The sequence below is a fragment of the Mauremys reevesii genome, linkage group 11 (assembly GCF_016161935.1).
Source record: "Mauremys reevesii isolate NIE-2019 linkage group 11, ASM1616193v1, whole genome shotgun sequence".
NCBI classification, from domain to species: domain Eukaryota; kingdom Metazoa; phylum Chordata; order Testudines; family Geoemydidae; genus Mauremys; species Mauremys reevesii.
Window position 1 is genome coordinate 8,126,257 of NC_052633.1, and position 21,973 is coordinate 8,148,229.

The 21,973-nt window shown below is 44.6% G+C and overlaps 1 protein-coding gene across 2 annotated transcripts in view; it reads left to right on the forward strand.

Moving 5' to 3' along the window:
* Positions 1-979: 979 nt before the first annotated feature.
* The window catches only part of NDUFA10 (NADH:ubiquinone oxidoreductase subunit A10), a 58,545-nt gene continuing 37,551 nt past the window's right edge, over positions 980-21,973 (forward strand). The window contains exons 1-6 of one of the 2 annotated variants that reach the window (XM_039494119.1): positions 980-1,194; positions 6,355-6,523; positions 7,178-7,393; positions 8,601-8,687; positions 16,407-16,528; positions 19,479-19,558. In XM_039494119.1, the coding sequence (XP_039350053.1) occupies positions 1,114-1,194; positions 6,355-6,523; positions 7,178-7,393; positions 8,601-8,687; positions 16,407-16,528; positions 19,479-19,558 (755 nt within the window). In that variant the 5' untranslated portion in view covers positions 980-1,113. The remainder of the gene's footprint in view (positions 1,195-6,354; positions 6,524-7,177; positions 7,394-8,600; positions 8,688-16,406; positions 16,529-19,478; positions 19,559-21,973) is intronic. The other variant, XM_039494118.1, reaches the window with a different exon arrangement.

The following is a 21,973-nucleotide window of genomic DNA, read 5'->3' on the forward strand; positions in this document are numbered from 1 at the left end:
AACAGAATCTGGGTGGGAACATGGGGAGGGAGGAGCACTTCCCTATGGAGCTGATTGCAGGACAGTGGCCTTTGAAAGTAACCTCTCAGAAGACATGGTAGGTCCTTTGTCTACCCTTTGTTCTGTGCGGGGCCACACATGTCCTCAGAGCTAACAAATAATGTGTGGCCCTACAGCTGAGCTACTCCTCCCTGACAAGTTGAGTGGACTGCTCATCTCTCCTGGGGTGACATAGAGCAGGGGTTGGCAACCTTTCAGAAGTAGTGTGCCAAGTCTTCATTTATTCACTCTAATTTAAGGTTTCGTGTGCCAGTAATACATTTTAATATTTTTAAAAGGTCTCTTTCTCTAAGTCTATAATATTGAACTAAACTGTTGTTGTATGTAAAGTAAATAAGGTTTTTAAAATGTTTAAGCAGCTTAATTTAAAATTAAATTAAAACGCAGAGCCCCTTGGACTGGTGGCTAGGACCCAGACAGCGTGAGTGCCACTGAAAATCAGCTTGCGTGCTGCCTTTGGCATGTGTGCCATGGGTTGCCTACCCCCGACATAGGGAGTGCATGGTGATCATTACACCCTGTCCCACAGATACTTTATCCCCCGACCCCATCAGTGTAGCAGCTGAGCCTGCCCTGCTCTTGACAGTGCTGCTGTCCCCATGGGTCACTTGGGGAAACTGAGGCACAGATACATTGTATCTGGTGCTTTGGCCAAGGTCTCGGGGGAGCCTGTGGCAGAGCAGGGACTTGAACGTGGGTCTCCTGGGGCCTGGCCCCCCCTTCCAGCCCGCAGGGAGGGGCCATGCTCCGGCCCGGCCCGCGGGGGCGCAGCGGGGACCGGAGCTCCCCCTACCCGGCCAAACGAGACACTCCCCGTGGCGCAGGAAGCTGGTCAGGGGAGAGGAACCAAGCGGAGGAGGGACTGGGAGCAGGCGCCTCGCCCATAACTCACCCTCTCCACTCAGGCGCTCGCCGCAGCCACCTATGCACCAGGTCTTCCTACGTCATCTCCGCGCCGCAGCCGGTTAGGTCCCCGACTGTGGGGCCTTCCGCCGCCGGCGTCGCGTTGGTCGCAGCGGAAGAGCGTCGTCCAGCTGCTGCGCTGGGTCCGCGATGTCCTTGCGCCTGGCGAGACTCGCCCGCCCGGGGGCTGCGGCCGCTCGGGGCCGCCTGGGGCTCGGCGCCCTGCGAGTGGTGAGGCGGGGCGGGGGGCTCGCGGCGTCCCGTGCCCTAGGGCGGGGCGGGCCCCTCGTTAGCTCCGTGCAGCGCCTGGCGGGCCCGGCCCCCGCCCCCCTGCTCAGGCTCTGACAGGCCCCCGCGCGGGGCGGGGGGAGTTTCCCCCAGGGCTCACGGGCAGCGACCCTGCCGGGCCCTGCCATTGTGGGGGGCCGCGGGCGCTGGTGCAGCTCGGCCCCTCCTGTGGCGCGTAACAGTCTAGGCGTTTGTAGGCGGTGATACTTCGGTCTCGTTTTGGTGGCTGGGTTTAGTGTGCGGGGCGGTGGTCTGTGATCTACAAGAGGTGGGACTCGTTCTTTCTGGCCTTAAATTCTATGACTTCTTGCGTCCTTCAAATGTTACCTCACGCTGTGTTTAGTAATAATCCTGGGGAAGGGTACAGGATCGGGATCTCGTCTTGCTGTCACAAGTGACTGGATACCACAGAAGTGCTGCAACTCGACCTTTTGCAAGGGTTCAGACTAGAGTGAAAAAATTGACACGAGGATCCTTTATAAAATTCATGTTTGGCACCCACATTATATAGATCTAGATAAAATATGCACGCACGCATCTAGGTGAACTTAATTCATATTCTAACCTGGAATTCATTACAAATCTGAAGACATTCCTTGTGTTTTCTAAGAATTTGGCTACATGTTACATGTAATCATTAACAGATCACCTGGACAGGAAAAATGGTTTTGTTATTAAGGCACAGGGCTGGGAGTCAGAGAATCCGCATTCTGCTCTTTGCTCTGATACAGATTTCTTTTCACAAGTCATGTCACAAGTCCAACCCAGCTTTTTATTTGTAAAATGGAGCCCCTGATACACGAGGGTACTATTCCAAAGACTTGAGGCTTGATTCACCCATGTTTGGAAGGTGTTTAGAAAGCTTTGGGTGGAGAGTACTATAGAGTTGCAAAGCGCTATTTATTTTCTTTATTCTTAGAGACTAGCCTGAACTCTACATTTAAGAGTCTTACAAACATGTTGTTCATTTTTACCAGTCTAAATACACAATATTCTTGCCTGTTCTTTTTGATGGTGATGAGACAACTAGTGATGCACCGCGGGCAGGTGAAGGGTCCACAACAGCTCCATGGCTGAGCTTCATGCTGGCCTGGGAGGGAGAGACCTGTGGAGCTGCCCGGGGGCTTCTCAGGCCCCCTACCCAGGGCAGGGGGAGAGACCCAGGCTCTCCACAGCTGCCCACCCAGCTCTTACTCTGGCCAGGCTGCGGCTCCTGTCTGGAGCTGGGTCTGGGAGAGCCACGCTGGCAGCTGTGGGGAGCCACGGCAGAGCTTCCACCTGCCCTGGGGGTCCTGAGCAGCCCACGGGCAGTGTCCCAGCCTCCCGCCCAGGGCAGGTGGAGAGACCCAGGCTCCCCACAACTGCCAGCGTGGTTCTCCCAGACCTGGCCACGATAAGAGCTGGGTGGGCAGCTGGGCGGAGCTGTGGCGGACCCTCCACCTACCTTGGGCAGGGGGCCTGAGCAGCCCCTCGTTCAGTGTCCCTGCGCCCCAGACTCCCGCCCAGGGCAGGTGGAGGATCTGTGCTGCCGTTCCTCATAGTTGCCCGCCCGGCTCTCACCATCCGAGCCCTGTGTGGATACAAAACTTGTATTGGCATCTGCGCTGCTATCCGCAGAAATGGTCCATGGATACCCACGGACTCTGTATGTAGTACCAGTGGGAGCATTACCAGAATGCTTTGTACAGTCTTGATGTCCACACTTCAAAAGGGAATTGGAAAAACTGGAATGAGTTCAGACAAGAACTCCAAGAATCATTAGAGATCTGGAAACCTGCCTTACAATGAGAGACTAAAGAAACTCAATCTATTTAGTTTAGTCAAAGGAAAGTCAAGAGGTGACTTGATCATTGTCTGCAGGTATGAACACGGGGAAGCAATTGTTGGTAATAGATGGCCCTTTAATCCTAGCAGAAAAAGGGACATAAGGAGATCCAGTGGTTGGAAGTTGGAGCTTGACAATTTTGGAGTAGAAATTGGGAGCAAATGTTTAATAGTGAAGGCAATTGACCATTAGAACAACTTACCTAAGGATGTGGTGGTTTCTCCATTGCTTGAAATCTTTAAAACAAATCTGTATGTCTTTCTGAAATATATGCTATGGTTCAACAGATGCAGAAATTACTGTGTGAGGTTCTGTGGTCTGGCAAGCAGAAGGTCCGACAAGATGATCAGGATGGTCTCTTCTGGCCTGAGTAGTGGATGTAGATATGTATAAAATTAGTAGTATCATAGAATCATAGAATTCAAGATCAGAAGGGACCATTATGATCATCTAGTCTGACCTCCTGCAAGATGCAGGCCACATAAGCCGATCCACCCACTCCTGAACTAATTCTCTCCCTTGACTCTGCTGTTGAATGCTCCAAATAATTACTTAAAGACTTCAAGTAACAGATAATCCACCAGCAAGCGACCCCTGCCCCATGCTTCGGAGGAAGGCGAAAAACCTCCAGGGCCACTGCCAATCTACCCTGGAGGAAAATTCCTTCCCGACCCCAAATATGGCGATCAGCTGAACCCCGAGCATGCGGGCAAGACTCTCCAGCCAGACCCTCTGGAAAAGGCTAACAGTATCCCAACATTGACCCTTTATACTAATTACCAGTGTGGCACGTTATTGACCTATTGACTAAACCCGTTATCCTATCATACCATCCCCTCCATAAACTTATCCAGCTTAATCTTAAAGTCATGGAGGTCCTTCGCCCCCCACTGTTTCCCTCGGTAGGCTGTTCCAGAATTGTACTCCTCTGATGGTTAGAAACCTTCGTCTAATTTCAAGCCTAAATTTCCTAACTGACAATTTATATCCGTTTGTCCTCGTGTTCACATTAGCACTGAGCTGAAATAATTCCTCTCCTTCCCTGGTATTTATCCCTCTGATATATTTAAAGAGTGCAATCATATCTCCTCTTATCCTTTTTTGGTTAAGGAAAACAAACCGAGCTCCTCAAGTCTCCTTTCATACGACAGGCCTTCCATTCCTCGGATCATTCTAGTGGCCCTTCTTTGTACCCGTTCCAGTTTGAATTTATCCTTCTTAAACATGGGAGACCAAAACTGCACACAATACTCCAAATGAGGTCTCACCAATGCCTTATATAACGGGACTAGCACCTCCTTATCTCTACTAGAAATACCTCGCCTAATGCATCCCAAGACCGCATTAGCTTTTTTAACGGCCACATCACATTGCCTACTCATAGTCATCCTACGATCAACCAGGACTCCTAGGTCCTTCTCCTCCTCCGTTACTTCCAACCGGTGCATCCCCAGCTTATAACTAAAATTCTTGTTAGTCATCCCTAAATGCATAACCTTACACTTCTCATTATTGAATTTCATCCTGTTACTAATACTCCAGTTTACAAGGTCATCCAAATCTCCCTGGAGGATATCCCGATCCTTTTCAGAATTGGCAATACTTCCCAACTTGGTGTCATCCGCAAACTTTATCAGCCCACTCCTACTTTTGGTTCCGAGGTCAGCGATAAATAGATTGAATAAAATCGGACCCAAAACCGAACCTTGAGGAACTCCACTGGTAACCCCCCTCCAACCCGACAGATCACCCTTCAATACGACCCTCTGCAGTCTCCCCTTTAACCAGCTCCTTATCCACCTCTGGATTTTCATTTCGATCCCCATCTTTTCCAATTTAACCAGTAATTCCTCATGCGGTACCGTATCAAACGCCTTACTGAAATCCAGATATATTAGATCCACCGCATTTCCCTTGTCTAAAAAATCTGTTACTTTCTCAAAGAAGGAGATCAGGTTGGTTTGACACGATCTACCTTTCGTAAAACCATGCTGTAATTTGTCCCTGTTGCCATCGGCCTCAAGGTCCGTAACCACTCTCTCCTTTATAATTTTTTCCATGACTTTGCATACTACAGATGTTAAACTAACAGGCCTGTAGTTACCAGGGTCACTTTTTTTCCCCTTCTTGAATATAGGAACTATATTAGCTAATCTCCAGTCGAACGGTACAACCCCCGAGTTTAGAGATTTATTAAAAATCATCGCTAACGGGCTTGCAATTTCACTCGCCAATTCCCTTAATATTCTAGGATGAAGATTATCCGGGCCCCCCGATTTACTTCCGTTAAGCTGTTCAAGTTTGGCTTCTACCTCAGATACCGTAATGTCTACCCCCATATCTTCATTCCCATCAATCCCTCTACCACGATTCCTTAGCCCTTCATTAGCCTCATTAAAGACCGAGGCAAAATATTCGTTTAGATATTGTGCCATGCCAAGATTATCCCTAATCTCCACTCCGTTTAAAGTTTTAAGCAGTCCCACTTCTTCCCTCTTGGTTTTCTTCCTATTTATATGGCTAAAAAACCTTTTGCTATTGGTTTTAATACCCTTCGCTAGGTCTATCTCCACCCGGCTCTTTGCCTTTCTCACTGCTTCCCTACACCCTCTGACCTCAATAAGGTAGGTTTCTTTGCTGATCCCTCCCATTTTCCACTCCTTGTACGCTTTCTGTTTTTTCTTAATCACCCCTCTGAGACACTTGCTCATCCAGCTCGGTCTAAAACTGCTACCTACGACCCGTTTTCCCTTTCTTGGGATACAGGCCTCTGACAGCTCCTGCAACTTCAACCTGAAGTAATCCCAGGCGTCTTCCGCCTTTAGATCCCTAAATATGTTAGTCCATAGTAAATAAATTGTCCCTTAAAATAAGTCATTAAAGATCTTTTGGCACATTTTAGACTAGGGATATCAATCCTTTTCTTCTGGCCAAGTTCTGTTTTGTGGTAATATATTCAATCAGTGTAAATCACTCCTGATTTTTATTAGATAATATTTTTTCACTTCCTGGGTTATACTACAGTTAAACAAATTTAATCATTTGATTCTACAATCAGGTCTGCAGGGCAGATAGTTGTACTCTCATGGATCAGATTACAAGATCAGGTCCTAAAATGCTAAACACTCCAAGGCAGGAATGATGCCTTTAATTGTGTTAGGCACTATACACACTAATAAAGGCATTAATCCTGATTGGAGCCTCTGTGTCGTATTAATATAAATGTTATGTTAAAATCTACAACTTGAATTCATTAGCTTAGTTGTGTTTTCTTGCAGGCAAATATTCACGTGAGCGCTCAGCAGAAGTTGCGGTATGGTTGGTTGTTTTATATGCTGGGAGAGAGAACTACTAAAAAGTTCAATAAATACAGCAAAATCTTTACTGTAGATGGCAACTTATCTTCTGGAAAGGGCGAACTTGCACAACAAATAGCAGAAAAGCTAGGTATGGCTGACTCTTTTTCTGTCCTCTATAATATTTTATGGAACATAATACATTGCAATCCTTGTACAAGCAAAGGCACTGATTCATCAAGTATCAGTGGTTTGGGGTGGCTTGAATAGTTCTTTGCTGCTGCAGTTAATATAGTGGTTTGACTGGCAATGAGAATACCAAATATATGGCACACTGGGATTTCTGGATGTCACATTTTCCAAATGTGTGGGCAATTGTAGGGGTGTTGGTGGAAGAAATCCTGGCCCTAGGGAAGTCAGTGGGAGTTTTCTCAGTAGGTTGTCTTAGGTTACACTGCAGTAAGGATGTTCTCTCAGCAATAGATTGGGGTTATAAGAAGGGTGGACAGGGAAACAGCTGCTCAGAACAACAGTTTAGAGGCCATTTTGAAGAAGGAAGAAGAAACTGAAAGATATTCTTAACTTGGTTGTGCATCTCTAATCATGATGGCATGATGAAATTTATTGGAGATCATTGTGTAGTAATATTTTGCTCATAACTTGTGGAGATGAGTTATGTATGCATGCCTGTAAATAAAATAATGTCACTTTAAACTACAGTTTTAAAAATAACTAAAATGAATCGGAAATGTCTATTTTAAACCAAAGCAAACAATTTTATGATCTTGATTCCTCTTTGTCTCAGGTATGCAGTATTTCCCAGAAGCAGATGTGCATTATTTGGACAGGGTCACAGGAGATGGAACACTACTGGATGAGAAATTTAATGGCCATTGTAATCTAGAGAAATTTTACAATGATCCTAAATGTCCTGATGGAAATTCATATCGCCTACAAGCCTGGTTGTACACTAATCGTGTTTTACAGTATTCCGACGCACTGGAGCTCCTCCTGTCTACAGGTTAAGCTTTGTTTCTAAATTAATTGGTGAATTTGGATTCTAGAGTTGTTAAAATGATTAAGATGCCTTTTACAGTTTGACTGCCCCCCATAGCTGTATTTTAAAATATAAAATCTCATTATTCCATTAGTTTTTGAATAGTCCTTTTTATAAAGCTCTTTCAGGGGGAGAGCAGAGTCAGGTTGGTAATCTGTCAGGTCAACTTGGCAGAATTTTCCAGAGGGAAGTTCACTTAGACCTGTTAATGTGGCTTTTTGAATATAATCATTAAGGTGGCACAGTTAAAATCAAAGTCCAAAAATACACAACTCCAATTGTACAGTCATCTTTCAGGATAAAAATGCACATTGCCTTGTAAGGGTCCTTACATGTGGCCACTCTATGTCTAAGCAGAATTGATCTGGAAGCTTAGGGGGCAGGAAAGTGGTTTTTCTAACATTCAGTCCTGCAAGCTTGACCTGGAACCTGAAAGTTAAGCTGTGGTGTTTCTGGCTCACACATCACCAGGAATACAGATTCTGTGATGATGTGTAAACCAGAAAAAAAAGTCTCCCTCTTCTATAGCTGTATCAGATTTGCCTCATTAACAGAGATGAAAAAAATAACAATCTTATTATAATCAGTGTAAAGTAAGCAAATGAGCGGAACAGATTGGTTAGGTAAGAAGTTGCTATTTCCATTTCCACTTTTGTACCTTAACTAAGGTTCCAGCAGCAGCATTAACTCAGCCATCTGGCACCTGCTATGTTTGTTACATGTATTTCTAGGGTAGCCCTCACTGTAGTGTTTGAGTGTATTTTAGACACGAGAGCTCTTTCCTATAAGGAGGAACAATAATATACTTGCCTTCACATTAACAAACTACATTTCAGATGGGGTCTCCTCATGATGTGTTGCTTATTGCATCATTGGAAGGCATTTGGATATCATGGTGATAGGTGTGCTATAAAAACATGAATAGAATTGATCAATTGGTACGTTCAGTGGTGCTAGAGATGTATGTTTGTTTGAACATATGCCTGATATGTTGAGGGGTGAAATCTTTAATAATTTTGATACGTTAACTTGCCCAGATATGAGTGTGTTCCAAGATTATGTAACTGTAAGAACCTGACTGTTGCTTATGATCTAATAGAGATGACTTGAGATGTTGTTGTGGCATAGTTTTATTGAGCCTTTCATGATTAGAACCTGTTTGTAATCATAGGACAAGGTGTAGTGATGGAACGCTCCATCTACAGCGACTTTGTGTTCATGGAGGCGATGTTTCAACAAGGCTATATCCACAAAAGATGTAAGTCCCTATCTGCAAAAAGAAACTTAATTTGTAACACTGTCTGAGGAATATGATGGCCATGTAAACAGATGGAAAGGCAGCAAGTCTGAATCCTTAATGTCTGAAGGTGTCATTTAGCCAGTAGGCTGTGCTACTGACCTGTGCACCAAGGAACTCTCTAGCTGCAGGATTCCAGTCCCTTTTCTTCAGTGCTTCAGGTTTATTTATTTAACATTAAAGTTGTTGAACACAAGTTCCTCCTATCAATTATGTTCTTTTCCCTGATTGGGGAATATCTGCAGAAGCACTCCTGCTCCTTGCAACTCTCCCCCTAATTGTCTCTTGCTACCTCTAATGAGGACCAGGTGATCTTCAAACTATTACCTGATCTCTGACCACATAACACCAGCTGGGAGACAGCTGATTAGGGGTAGGCCCGATTCCATTTAAAGGGCAAGCCATCTTGTTACGCTGGGTAAAGGTATTCTTAACAAATCAAGCAAAGTTACTTCTACAGTCTTTTTAATGATTACCCAAGCCTCTTAATCTGTGGTGTGATGTTCTTCTACATTTCCTTTCACACTTCATATCACAACATCTGAGTGTATATAGGGGACAGTTCTCCTATGGTTATCCCCTTAGTCTTGCCTGGATTTAGTGATACCATAATTTTTTGTTCTTTCATTAAATCATAATCTATTGCTATGGAAATAGTCCTTCAGTAAATCTGCAAGGGAAATGGGGCAGATTAGGAGGAAGAGCTAACTTGGGTGGTCAGCAGGCAGGAGAAAGATACAATACAATATTATTAAATCCACACTGTCACACAGCTGGGAATAAAATTCAGGTGTTCCTGGCTCCCAGCTCTCTGCTCGGTGCACTTGACCATGCTGCATCTGGTGCCTGCCTTCCCTGCCCCTGGTGGAATTATTGAGATGCTTCAACTCACAAGTTGAACTAACAGCAAGAATTTTTGCTGTAAGATGGGAATTTACTGGTTGGAAGGGATAGAGGAGGAGAAAGACCTGAATGTATTGGTTGATCACAGGATGACTATGAGCTGCCAGTGTGATTCAGCTGTGAAAAAGGCTAATGCAGTGTTAGGATTCATCACGCGTGGTATTACTAGTAGAGACAGGGAAGTGGTAGTATCATTATACAAGGCACTGGTGAGACTTCATCTGGAATATTGTGTCTAAGAAAGATGAATTCAAACTGGAACAGGTGCAGAGAAGGGCTACTAGGATGATCGAAGGACTGGAAAACCTGCCTTATTGGAGGAGACTCAAAGAGCTTGTTTTTTTTTTTTTAGCCTAACCAAACGAAGGCTGAGGGGAGATATGATTGCTCTCTGTAAATACATCAGAGGGATAAATACTAGGGAGGGGGAGGAGTTATATAAGTTAAGCACCAATGTGGACACAAGAATAAATGGCTATAAACTGGACATCAACAAGTTTAGTCTTGAAATTAGATGGTTTCTAACCATCAGAGGACTGAAGTTCTGGAACAGCCTTTCAAGGGGAGCAGTGAGGGAAAAAAACCTAACTGGTGTCAAGACTGAGCTTGATAAGTTTACGGAGGGGATGGTAAGATGAAACTGCGTTCCTGCTCATTGTAGGCAATCTGTGACTGCTAGCAGCAAATATCTCCAGCGGCTGGTGATGGGACATTAGATGGGGAGGGCTCTGAGTTACTACAGAGAATTCTTTCCCAGATGTGTGTCTGGTGGGTTTTGCCCGCATGCTCAGGGTCTAACCAATTGCCATGTTTTGGGTCGGGAAGGAATTTTCCCCTGGGTCAGATTGGCAGAGACCCTGAGGGGTTTTCGCCTTCCTGTGGAGCATGGGTCACTTGGAGGTTTAAACTAATGTAAGTGGTGGATTCTCTGTCATTTGAAGTCTTTAAATCATGATTTGAGTCCTTCAGTAACTCAGCCAGAGGTTAGGGTGGGTGGGTGAGGTTCCGTGGCCTACAATGTGCAGGCGGTCAGACTAGAAGATCTTGATGGTCCCTTCTGGTTTTAAAGTTTGAGTCTATGAGAAGTGAGGCAGCTTCTTGAGCCATGCAGGAGTATTTCATACCAGCTGAGAATGGTCCTTAGAAGCTTCAAGGGGGAGCTCATGGGCTACTGAAAGATTCAGAAGTCTGTAGAAATGACTCTGAAATGAAGCGTAAAACCTTCCCCAAAATCAGTTGTTCTTGCATGGTTGTTTTTGTCAAGTACAGGTAGATAAGCCTGTTTGGAGTTTGTTTCTGGGGTGATGTTTCAGAACAGTTAAACATTTTTCAGAAAATGAAAACCCCTTGTCTGTCTTATCCTGTATGTTTCAAATGTCTTGTCTGATTCATGTTGGATTTAGTTAAAAACAAAATCACCTGTTGCAAGAGACCACTGTCACATTATGGGGTTCAGTCCAGACCAGTGCAGAGTTGTCACCTCTTACCTGTAACACTGAGTGCCTCACAATGTTTTGCTATCATAGTTCCCATGCGTGCAGGTCACACCCCAAAGTGTCTGTACTAGACCAGAGGCTCTGAAACGGGGAGGCATGGAATGTATTCTGGTGCATGTGTGTGTGTGTGTCTGAGAAGCTTTGGGGGGGACACTGACTATGCATGTTTCACCCACAGCAATGAGTAACTCTTCAGGTTTGAGGGGGACAAGGCATCCATCTTAGACCCTGGCAACTGTTCAATATGCTGCCCTTACTTCTCTGCTGCTGCTGGTGGCAGTACTGCCTTCAGAGCTGAGTGCCTGGCCAGCGCCGCCCACCTCTGAAGGCAGCACAAGAGTAAGGGTTGCAATGCCATGACCCGCCCCCCACACACAATAGACTTGCAATCTCCTTTTTGGTCAGGACCCCCAGTTTGAGAAACGCTGCTCTGTATACTTAAATGGCTCTCTTTGAATCAATGCCTTACTGTTTTTAATATTTAGTGAGAGTTGAAGGACCCATCGTTCTCGGCTTGTAAGAGCTATATTTTCTTGTGTCTGTCTAGTGATGGATGCCAACGATGGCTTCTGTCCTTGTTTATATCACCAAAAGTTAAATGATTTTGTTTCAAGAAGCATGATAATACTCAGTTGCTTTACCCTTCCTGTGAGTGTCCTATCCATAATTTCCACTGCTTGCATCCGAAGAAGTGGGTGTTCACCCACGAAAGCTCATGCTACAAAACATCTGTTAGTCTATAAGGTGCCACAGGATTCTTTGCTGCTTCTACAGAACCAGACTAACACGGCTACCCCTCTGATACTATCCCTCTGCTGATCTCCATGTAAATGCAGCTTCCATTGTTTCTGGTCACACCTAGATTAATTTACATAGCTGTGAGGTAACCTGTCTGGGTGGGAACTGTTCTTTCCTTTCTTCAGCCACATGCTTTAAAACATAATATTAATGAGTATCCATAATTCCTTCTGTAGTGTTAATATATACATTTCACAGTGCTATTAATCACCAGTGTGGCATTATCTTTGAGAGAAGACCTCACTCTGTGCGCTTACATTGCAGTAATGTTGTATACAATTTGTTGTTTCAGTTGCTTACCACTTGAGGTTCAGTCCCCTGTCTTTATAGACCAGTAAACCGTTGAAATGAATTCTTTGAGACCACGCTTCTCTCTCTCCTGCTGGGTGTAGATGCCACTTGCTAGTGTGAGGTTTGCCTCCATCCCTCATTTGCTTGATGTCTGTTTGCTGCTTATATGTAAAATTGAGGAAAACACACATTCCTTTGGGCATGGCTACACTTGCAGATGTAGAACGCTGTGAGTTAAACCAGCCCTCAGAGAGCGCAGTAGGGAAAGCGCTGCAGTGTGTCCACATTGTCAGATTCCAGTGCACTTGCATGGTCATATTAGCAGCTCTTCCAGTGCCACAGAGAGCAGTGCATTGTGGTAGCTATCCCAGCAGGCAAGGGGCTGCAATGTGCTTTTCAAAAGGGGGAGGGGGAGGGAGGTGGTGTGGACAGTGAGTGTGTTGTGTGTATGTGGGGGGGAGAAACAGTGGGTTTTTGGAGAGCTGAGAGTATGTCAGCATGCTGTCTTGTAAGTTCAGACAACAGCAGACCTCCCTCCTCCCACCTCTCTCTCTCTCTCTCTCTCTCTCTCTCTCAGGGCTTGGCTACACTTACAGATTTGCAGCGCTGCAGCAGGGTGTGAAAACACACCCTCTCCAGCGCTGCAAATTGTGGCGCTGCAAAGCGCCAGTGTGGTCAAAGCCCCAGCGCTGGGAGCGCGGCTCCCAGCGCTGTCCGTTATTCCCCACAGGGAGGTGGAGTATGGACAGCGCTGGGAGAGCTCTCTCCCAGCGCTGGTGCTTTGACTACACTTAGCGCTTCAAAGCGCTGCCGCGGCAGCGCTACCGCAGCAGCGCTTTGAAGTGCTAAGTGTAGCCACAGCCTCACTCACAGCAAGCAACATTCCACACTAATGGTTGTTTTGTCCCGGAGCTCTGAAAGTGCATATCCGCATTCCTGCAGCCGATTCCAAAACAATAGGAAGAGTGGCCACTTGACTTAAGGGGATTATGGGTCATTTTTCCGGAGGCCGATCACAGCGCCGTAATGCAGTGGTCCCCCAACCTTTTCATCTGGTGGGCGCCAGACGAAGGACTGTGGCAGCGGTGGAGCAGCTGCTGAAATGCTGCCGAATTTCTGCAGCATTTCGGCAGCGACGCCCCTCAATGACGTTGCTTGTCAGCAGCAAGCGGCGTCATCGAGAGGTGTCACCACAGAAATTCGGCGGCATTTTGGTGGACGCTCCACCGCCGGCCAGGACGCAGGCACATTTAGATGCCCCCGCGGGCGCCATGGCAGGGACCCCTGCTGTAATGTAACACCTTGTTCACACTGATGCTGGGGCGTTTCAGCCGAGGTGCAGCAAGTGTTATGCTTCTCATGGAGGTGGATTACCAGGAACGCTCCAGCTGCAGAGTCCAGGCGCTCTAAGTGCCTTGCCAGTGTGGACGGGTCATGAGTTAGGGCGCCTGGGACTGCTTTAATGCGCTCTAACTTGCAAGTGTAGCCAAGCCCATAGTTTAAGATTGACCCATTTAACAACTCGCCTTACATACTTGGCTTAAAAATATTTTAGTTAACATTCCTGCATGTGTCCATATCTCTTTATACCCACCACGTACATACATAATACAAAGTGATACCTGACAAGGCATATTATGTACAAAGATTATTACAATCATGTGTAAGGTGTGAATACAGGGATGTTTAGTGTCCCAACCACAGAGGAGAAATTTCATGCAGAATGAATTTATTTGGAGGAATTTTGTGGAGAAAGGCGTGTTTCAAAATAAGGCTTATAATAGAAAGTTAGTCACAGCCCATTATTTTGTTCATGCAAACAGCTCAGGAACCTTAGAACAATAACATCTTATTTAGAAACACACCCTTGTGCATAAATCTTTTGTAGGAAGCAACTAATCTGTTACGAAACACCCAGCAATACTGATATCCTCAAACATATACTGTACTAACCATAAATATGGACATTTCAGTAAAGACAGTGACAGTGTTTTATCAGTGGTGCTAAAGATCATCTTGCAAATCTGGAAATCTCTCCAACTATTTGGATTAGAACACAATAAAATATATGTAGCCAAATTCGCCGTTAATTTCCACAGACTTCATTGGAAACGCACTAAAGATGAATTTAACGGAGGCATTCTAGGCTACAGTTGAAAAAGCTACTACAGAAGAAAAGATTTTCATAGAAATCTGTTCATGGATGGTTATTTCTGGTTGTGCCCAGAGACCTCGGTCATGGTTTGAGTGAAGGGGGAGGGTCCCAGAGCCCAGACCCCAGCCTGAGCCTGAACATCTGCACTGCAGTTAAACAGTGCTGTAGCCTGACCCCCACAAGCCTGAGTCAGCTGACCCAGGCCAGCCGCGGGTGTTTAATTTCAGTGTAGACATACCCGGGGGTCTTTCTTTACTGCAAGCTGAATCTGGGTTTTAACTAGTCATCCTCCACCCCACCATCTATGCAAAAAAAACAGGTTTGTAGGTGTGTTAAGCCCAGGCTAATTTACTTGACTGAGTCTGCGCATTAGAGCCCGGGTTCCACTTCAACTCTGGCTGGAATCCACCAGTTTTGCTGTGAGGATGCAGGCAAGATCATTCAAGTGTAGATAATTCTCCCATGCCTTCCCACAATTCTTTGCAAGGTACAGAGAGATTCTCCCACAATCGTCTGGGAAAGAACCCTAAAGCTTCTTTGCACAAAGAACCCTGGGCTATGGCCCCAGAGCTGCCTGGGGAAGTGTAGAAGCTTTGAGGGCACAGTATGGCTTTGTGGGAACGCTTACACCTGGACTAAGCTAGCTCAGGTGCCTAGATCTGTTGGTGATCACCCAGGTTAACGTCTTTCCCGATGAGAGAGCCCAGAGCTGTTGGGAAAGTAGCAGTCGAGCAGCAGTTCTCAACCCGCAACCTGTGGACTGCATGCTGCCCGATTAGCTCAGAGCTGCAAACCAGCTCAGCTGTGTGATGAAGGCAGGCTTGTGTGCTGGGGTCCGAGAGGTTCCCGCCTCTCTGGCGCAGAGTGGGCCAGGCTGCCCTAGCATAGCTGGGTTGGGGTCTGGGCAGCTGCCCGGCCCCGCAAACTCCAGGGCCTGGGGCAGCCACGCAGCAGGGGTCTGGGCCAGCCAGCCAGTGCTGTGGCCCAGGTAACACATTGTGGGATGCATTTGCAGCCAACTATGCGTAATAAGTTGAGAACCACTGTAGTAGAGAGTCTGGGGGCTCCACAGACTGTAGTGGGAGCGAGCACTGAGCTCACAGATCAGTGCACTCAGATGCTGGGCACCCCAACAATATTTTCCTTCCTCCGAGACGTCCCTTGCTGATGTGCGTGTGTTGTGGGAGGACAGATGTGCCTCTCACGCTTCCCCTCAGATTTCTTTAAGACTAGATAGGATGAGTTTTTAGTGGAGTGACGTGTCGTGGTTATTCCTCCTTTTCTTCCCTAGACTCCTGAGAACCCATGATTCTAGAACCCCTTTTGCCCCTCCTCCATGTTCTCAGTGGGTGCAGCTCTCCTCATACTGTGGCTATTGGAAGTAGCAGCCTGCTGCCTTCAGGCAGTGTCTACAGCTCCCTCTGCCCCTGTCCTTTGCTGTTTCTATAAGAACCTACCTGTGCAGGGGGAAGGGTCACTTTTCTGCAAGTTCATGAAAGGAGGGAGGGTTGGAGGCAAACGGGCTAATGCAAAATAATTAGAGGGAACTGAGATTTGTGGCTTGTTAGGCTGAGATTCTTCCTGTTAAGAACAATGACCTCAGTGACTCTGGCAACATTTAAGTCAGAAGTAAACTACCCTATAATGTAATAGTGGCATATGAAAGACTAATATTTGTTGCTTATTTTCTATTTCTGTAAGGCTCTTTCAGCTTTAAATTTGCTAAATCCCCTTGCCTCGGGGAAAACCCCAACCTGAACTGTGTATTCCGGCTGAAATCTTTGCAGGGAGATAAGACTTCATAAACACTTCTACTGAGCAGACAGACTTCTCTGAAAATGAAATGCAGTTACAAATGCTGACAGAATCCTTTCAAGAGGCTGTATTGATCATTTACCTGGTGGGTGGGATGATGGTGATCAAAATTAAACTGTTTCTTTTCTGTTTGTTCTTGAGCTTTATTACATACATAGAAATACGTAACCGTCTGTATTCTCCGATTAAGGAATTCCCTGCTCTTGTTTTGTTTTCTTTCAGGTGTTGATCATTATAATGATGTCAAGGGCATCAGTATCTGTGAATTCCTGCCACCTCATTTGGCGATCTATATTGATGTACCAGTCTCAGAGATACAGAAAAGGATCCAAGAGAAAGGAAAGGTAATTCTAGCTGTTAGCTTGCTTTTTTGTGTTAAAATGTCGTGATCAGGGCCTTGTCCATGAATCATGCAGCTGTGGAACTTGCTGCAGAGTCTGTCCCTCTGCTGCAGAATTGTGCTCCAGAATCTCAAGTTCCATTTTTTTTAAATTGTGTTTCATCTTCTTGTGAAGAAAACCTTCAGAAACGTTTGGAGTCCCATCAGTGAGGTTCTGTCTTCCTGGGCATGCACTTAGCCTGACATGTCAGCTCTGACAGGTGAATTGCTCTGACTATCTCCACGGGGCACTACTGCTGCTACAGAAAGTTGACTGACTATTAAAATGTCTGCATTGCAAACTCTTTTGGCTGGAATTTTCCAAGGAGCCCAGGGGAATTAGATGCCGGACTTCTATTGGAAATCCTGGCCTTCACTGCTAATCATTTTAGTACAAACATCCTGCTCTGACTGAGCTTATCCCAAAAATCTTAGCAGCCTCTCTACTCAACTGCAACCTTTAACGTGCAGTGTTATATCGTCAGCATATGGTCAGTGTCAAACAGAACTTGGTATTCGGATAAATAACATGAAGGCTACTGTACTGATTGCTATTAACTTTCATCTATGATTCAGTAAAAATCTTTTTTTATATATTTAAATGAAATTGCCATAGAGGTTTCCACATGCTGCAGAAACCAGAGGCTGGTTCTTAAGTCCCGCTTATTGCAGAGTACACAGAGACTTGGCTATTTCAATTATTTGTTGTAACATAGAGATGATTTCACTTCCCAGTCTGAAATTTTGGTGCCTGAACTCTCCTGAAACTAGGATATTCTGTGAAACTCAAGGGTTTTCTCCCTTTCTTTTCAAAGTCTTCTAAAAGTAGAATAGTTTTGTAGGAGAAGAGAGAGAATCTGCCTTTTGTTAACATATGGTACTGAAAGTTTTCTTGAATGCTTTGACTTCTGGTATTCTGTAGCAACATGTTTTAAAACTACCCCTCTAATGGTTCCAGAAAATTGGGTCAGTAACAGTCTGAGAGCAGGAGAGCTGTGGAGTGTTCTCATTTAACAGATAATCTGAACTAGTTTTCTCCCCCGCCGCCCCCCCCCCCCCAATGATATTGGGCCATGTATCAGTAACTGCTCCCAGATGTGCTACAAGAGCAAAATGATGTTTACCCTGCACCTTGTTCAAAGGTTACAGGAAATTGGATCTGAGTGAGAAATTTAACCATGAGAAGTCTAATTAATAATAATTTTAAAAAGCCTTTTATTCAGATATCTACAAACATTTGACCGCCTCTGTTTTCCAAAGCCCTTTCTGTGTATGTTAGACTATCTGGGAGGGCAGCTTTGTGCTTGGAAATTGCTGTGCTCGCGTCAAAGCAAAGTTGACCATTGTCCAGGAAAGGTGTATATGTAGTCGGGGGGGAAACAGGTTTCTCACGGTCCTGAGTTGCTTTGTATATCACAGTCTTGCACTTCTTTAATATAATAAAATGCCCGACAGATATTCAAACCATGACTGAACATTACTCTTTTGTTTAAAGAACAGGATCTTACTTTATACAACAGTAATAATGGACTGTTTCTTAACTAGAGGAGAGCTACTCCGTTTAAATTAAGCTGCTTTTTTTTAATGATACCTTATGAAGCCCCATGAGAGGTTTCTAATTTTTACCGCCCTCTGCTCATCTTGGGGAAAATAGAACTGGTCTCCTTGACCCTGCAGTCCTTTTTATTCTGGCACAAACTGCTCCTACAATAATATTTTCTCAGAGGTAGAGGCCTTGAAGGGTGAATGTATTTATTAATATATCATTGTTTGTTAGCAGCAGCCCCTGGATCTCTTCTGTCTGTTTACATTAATGGCTTGTAGTTGGCATTGACTGAACAGTAATTAGAGTCTCGGAATAGAAAAGTACCTCTGTGTGCTCAACTAACTGAGGAGCCTGATTCCCCAAGGTGCTGCACTCCATCTCTGACATGCAGGTGAGGGCATTCTGTGCATCACCGGCAGGATCAGGCTGTAAATGGGTAGGGAAAGAGCAGAACAGATCTGCTCTTAAGGGAAGCAGGAAATCGTGATGAAAGAGCTATATAGAGTAACTGATGCTTGCAGTTGATGGGTAACCCCTTGACAGTAGATTTGAAGTCCACTTAACTTATAAGAAAAAGTTCTTCGGCTTTGTACTGCGTGCACTGATGCTCATCTGCTTGCTTGAAAATTAGGGAGGATTATATTTGGGGTGCATGCTGTAATCATGTAATCAGTCCTCCAGAGAAGAAATGATGGATAGTTGGCCCATTCTGATCAATGTGCTGAAAGGGTCGATGTGGGCAATCCTTTTTTTCTTTTTCTTTTTTAACCCGCTGACTATACATAACTTCCTTAAATGTGTAGGTGAGTAGGATTAGTCATCTGTTTGGAAATTAATCTGTCTGGAGCCTGTTCTTGGTTGGTAATTCTGTTTGTGTAAGCTTAGAAAAATTGAGATTCTTTCTTCTCGGCCTGGTAGAGAAGTGTCTTTTAGTGCTTTCTTCAGCAGTGCTTGCCTTTTTCTGTCTTTCCAGACTCTCTCCTATACCAAGAGAATCCTATTTATCTGTATCGTTATTAAAGGAATTGCAAAACAAATGCATTCAGCTTTATGGAGAACATACAGAAAAGTACAGTGAAAAGCTATGATTCTACAGCAGCTGCAACTTATTTCCTTTGCCACATATGTAGTGTTCAATATGTTAATGCAATATTCTCTAATCCCAAATACTCCATATGTTACTTGTAATTTTGAAGTCTTCATAAATGCAGGTGGATGTAAATGACTGTTTGGCTGTTTAATGCAGGAGCTGTGCTTCAACAAATGGTGTGGGAGCCATGGCTTCTACTTGGGATCTCTGGAATCTGTACCAGCGTAAAAAGAAAACAAACACCCACGTTTCACAGCCTTTTGTTTTCTTTGTGTTTAGCCCTATGAGAAAAAGGTGTCTCCTGCATACCTCCAGAACATTGAAGATGTCTACAAGAAATCTTTCCTGCCACAGATCAGGTTAGCAGCTTAAGCCATTTTGTGTGACATATTTATGCAAAACTATTCGTGCATGTAGAGCTAGAATCGCCACATGTACACTTGATTCAAACTGCTTGTATGTAAAAATCTTCCTTGTGTTTTGTTACCATATTCAACTGTGGATGTAGTAAGTTGTGCACCTACACAGTTGGGTCCTAGTGCTGAAATTTACCCTTTGAAATTATTCACTGCAGTTACCCTTAATGTCAGGGAACCCTGGCTACCAACATCATAGAAGGGACCTCAAGAGGTCATCTAGTCCATTCCCCTGCACTCATGTCAGGCCTAAATAATAACTACATCACCCCAACAGGTGTCAACCCTGCTCTTAAAAATCTCTAATAATGGAGATTCCACAGCCTCTCTAGGCAATTCCAGTGCTTAACTACCCTGACAGTTAGGAAGTTTTTCCTAATGTCCAACTGCCCTTGCTGCAATTTAAGCCCATTGCTTCTTGTCCTCTCCTCAGAGGTTAAGGAGAACAATTCCCTCCCTCCTCCTTGTAACAACAACAGTTTTCAAGTGCATAAAAGGTTATTTCCCCTCTGTCTTCTCTTCTCCAGATTAAACAAACCCAATTTTTTCGATCTTCCCTCATAGGTCATGTTTTGTAGACCTTTAATCATTTTTGTTGCTCTTCTCTGGACTATCTCGAGTTTCACTATATTAGATTGTGAATAATAGTCCAATTGCTACTAACCTTTTTGGTGAAAACTGAAACAAAAATGTCATTTAGTACTTCCGCCATTTCCATATTTTCTGTTACTGTTTCCCCTCCTCAGTGAGTAACAGGGCTAGGCTGTCCTTGATCTTCCTCTCGCTTCTATTGCATTTGTAGAATGTTTTCTTGTTACCATTTGGCTCTAGCTAGTTTAATCTCGTTTTGTGCCTTGGTCTTTCTAATTTTGTCCCTACATACTTGTGCTGTTTGTTTATATTCATCCTTTGTGATTTGACCCTAGTTTCCACTTTCTGTAGGACTCTTTTCTGAGTTTCAGATCATTGAAGGTGTCATGGTTTCTTGCCATACTTCGGATCTTTCCTACTCAGTGGGATAGTTCGCTCTTGTGCCCTTAATAATGTGTCTTTGAAAAACTTCCAACTCTCTCTTGAACTGCTTTTCCCCTTAGACTTGCTTCAAGGGGCTTAAGAAAGATGAAAGATTTTATTTGAACTTTTAGTTTCCACCAGCTTTCTAAAAGCAAAAATTTATTTTTGGAGGGCAGAGTAGTTGCTAATGGACACTTGAATTGTAACTCAACTGGATTTCAAGACTGAACTCAAATTCCTGTGTGGTAGAAGCATTGAATATATTACATGGTTTATGGACCCAAATCCATAATTCAGTGCTTTTCGTCTTAGTATCTCAGAGCACATTGTAAACAGCCTCACGACTCCACAGTTGGGTGGGGAAGTATTATCCCATTTTACAGAAGGGTGCACAATAGTGCAGAGAGTTACTGGCTTGCTCACAACCAAACAGTATGTCAGTGATAAAGCAAGGAATAAATCCCAGGATCGGAGATTGCTGTGCTCTTTATTCCAGCTATGAGAGATGTGTTGCTTGCCTCTCTTCTAGTGATATACTGTGGGCATTTGGCATTAGCATCCTGGCTGCTTCTCCGGTTGACAAGATACTGTGGACAGCCTATAGAGGTGAAGAGAGCAGTTTCCTAGAGTGGTGTCCAGTAGCTTTAGCTCTTTATTGTAGTCTGTGTTTGTGGGGGAAGGGGCATTGCAAGATGAGGAGGAGCGGAGGTGTCCTAATATGATCACCTGCCAGATTTGTTGGGAGAGAATACTTGCCCCCCCCCCCCCCCCAAAAAAAAAAAAAAAAACCACCACACACACACACACAAAAGAAAAACAAAAAACCTTCTCATGTGGTAGCTCTATAGTTGTCTGTTTTTTTAATTTTTATTTTTTTGGACAACTTATGATTAAAAAAATAATTGAGGGGGATTTTCATATCCATCTCTTGCTTTAACTCTCTATCCTCCTATCCCCTTGTGGCAACCATTTTCTGAGCAGTCTTCTGTGGCCAGAAAAGACTCTTTAGTTGATTTTTTTTTTTGTGTGGAGCTTCTGTTAATTGACACTCACTCCTCCCTAACCTGTTAGATTGGATGTGCTCTTCTCTGCAACACTCCTAGCTCTGTCCGGGTAGGAAGGAAGGACCTAGGAACTGAATTTGAGATTGCAGTATGGCAGCTCTGAGCAATACCATGGAGACCATTTCAATTTGTCCCCGTTCCAGTTCTTATAGGAGAGAGCCATCAAAATCAAAACTATCTTGTGGGCTAAATTTGCATGAAAGTAGGTGTCTTTGGGGTGATTAACATAGGCCATTTCTACACTACAGGTGCTGCAGTTACAACTCTGTAGTGTAGACGC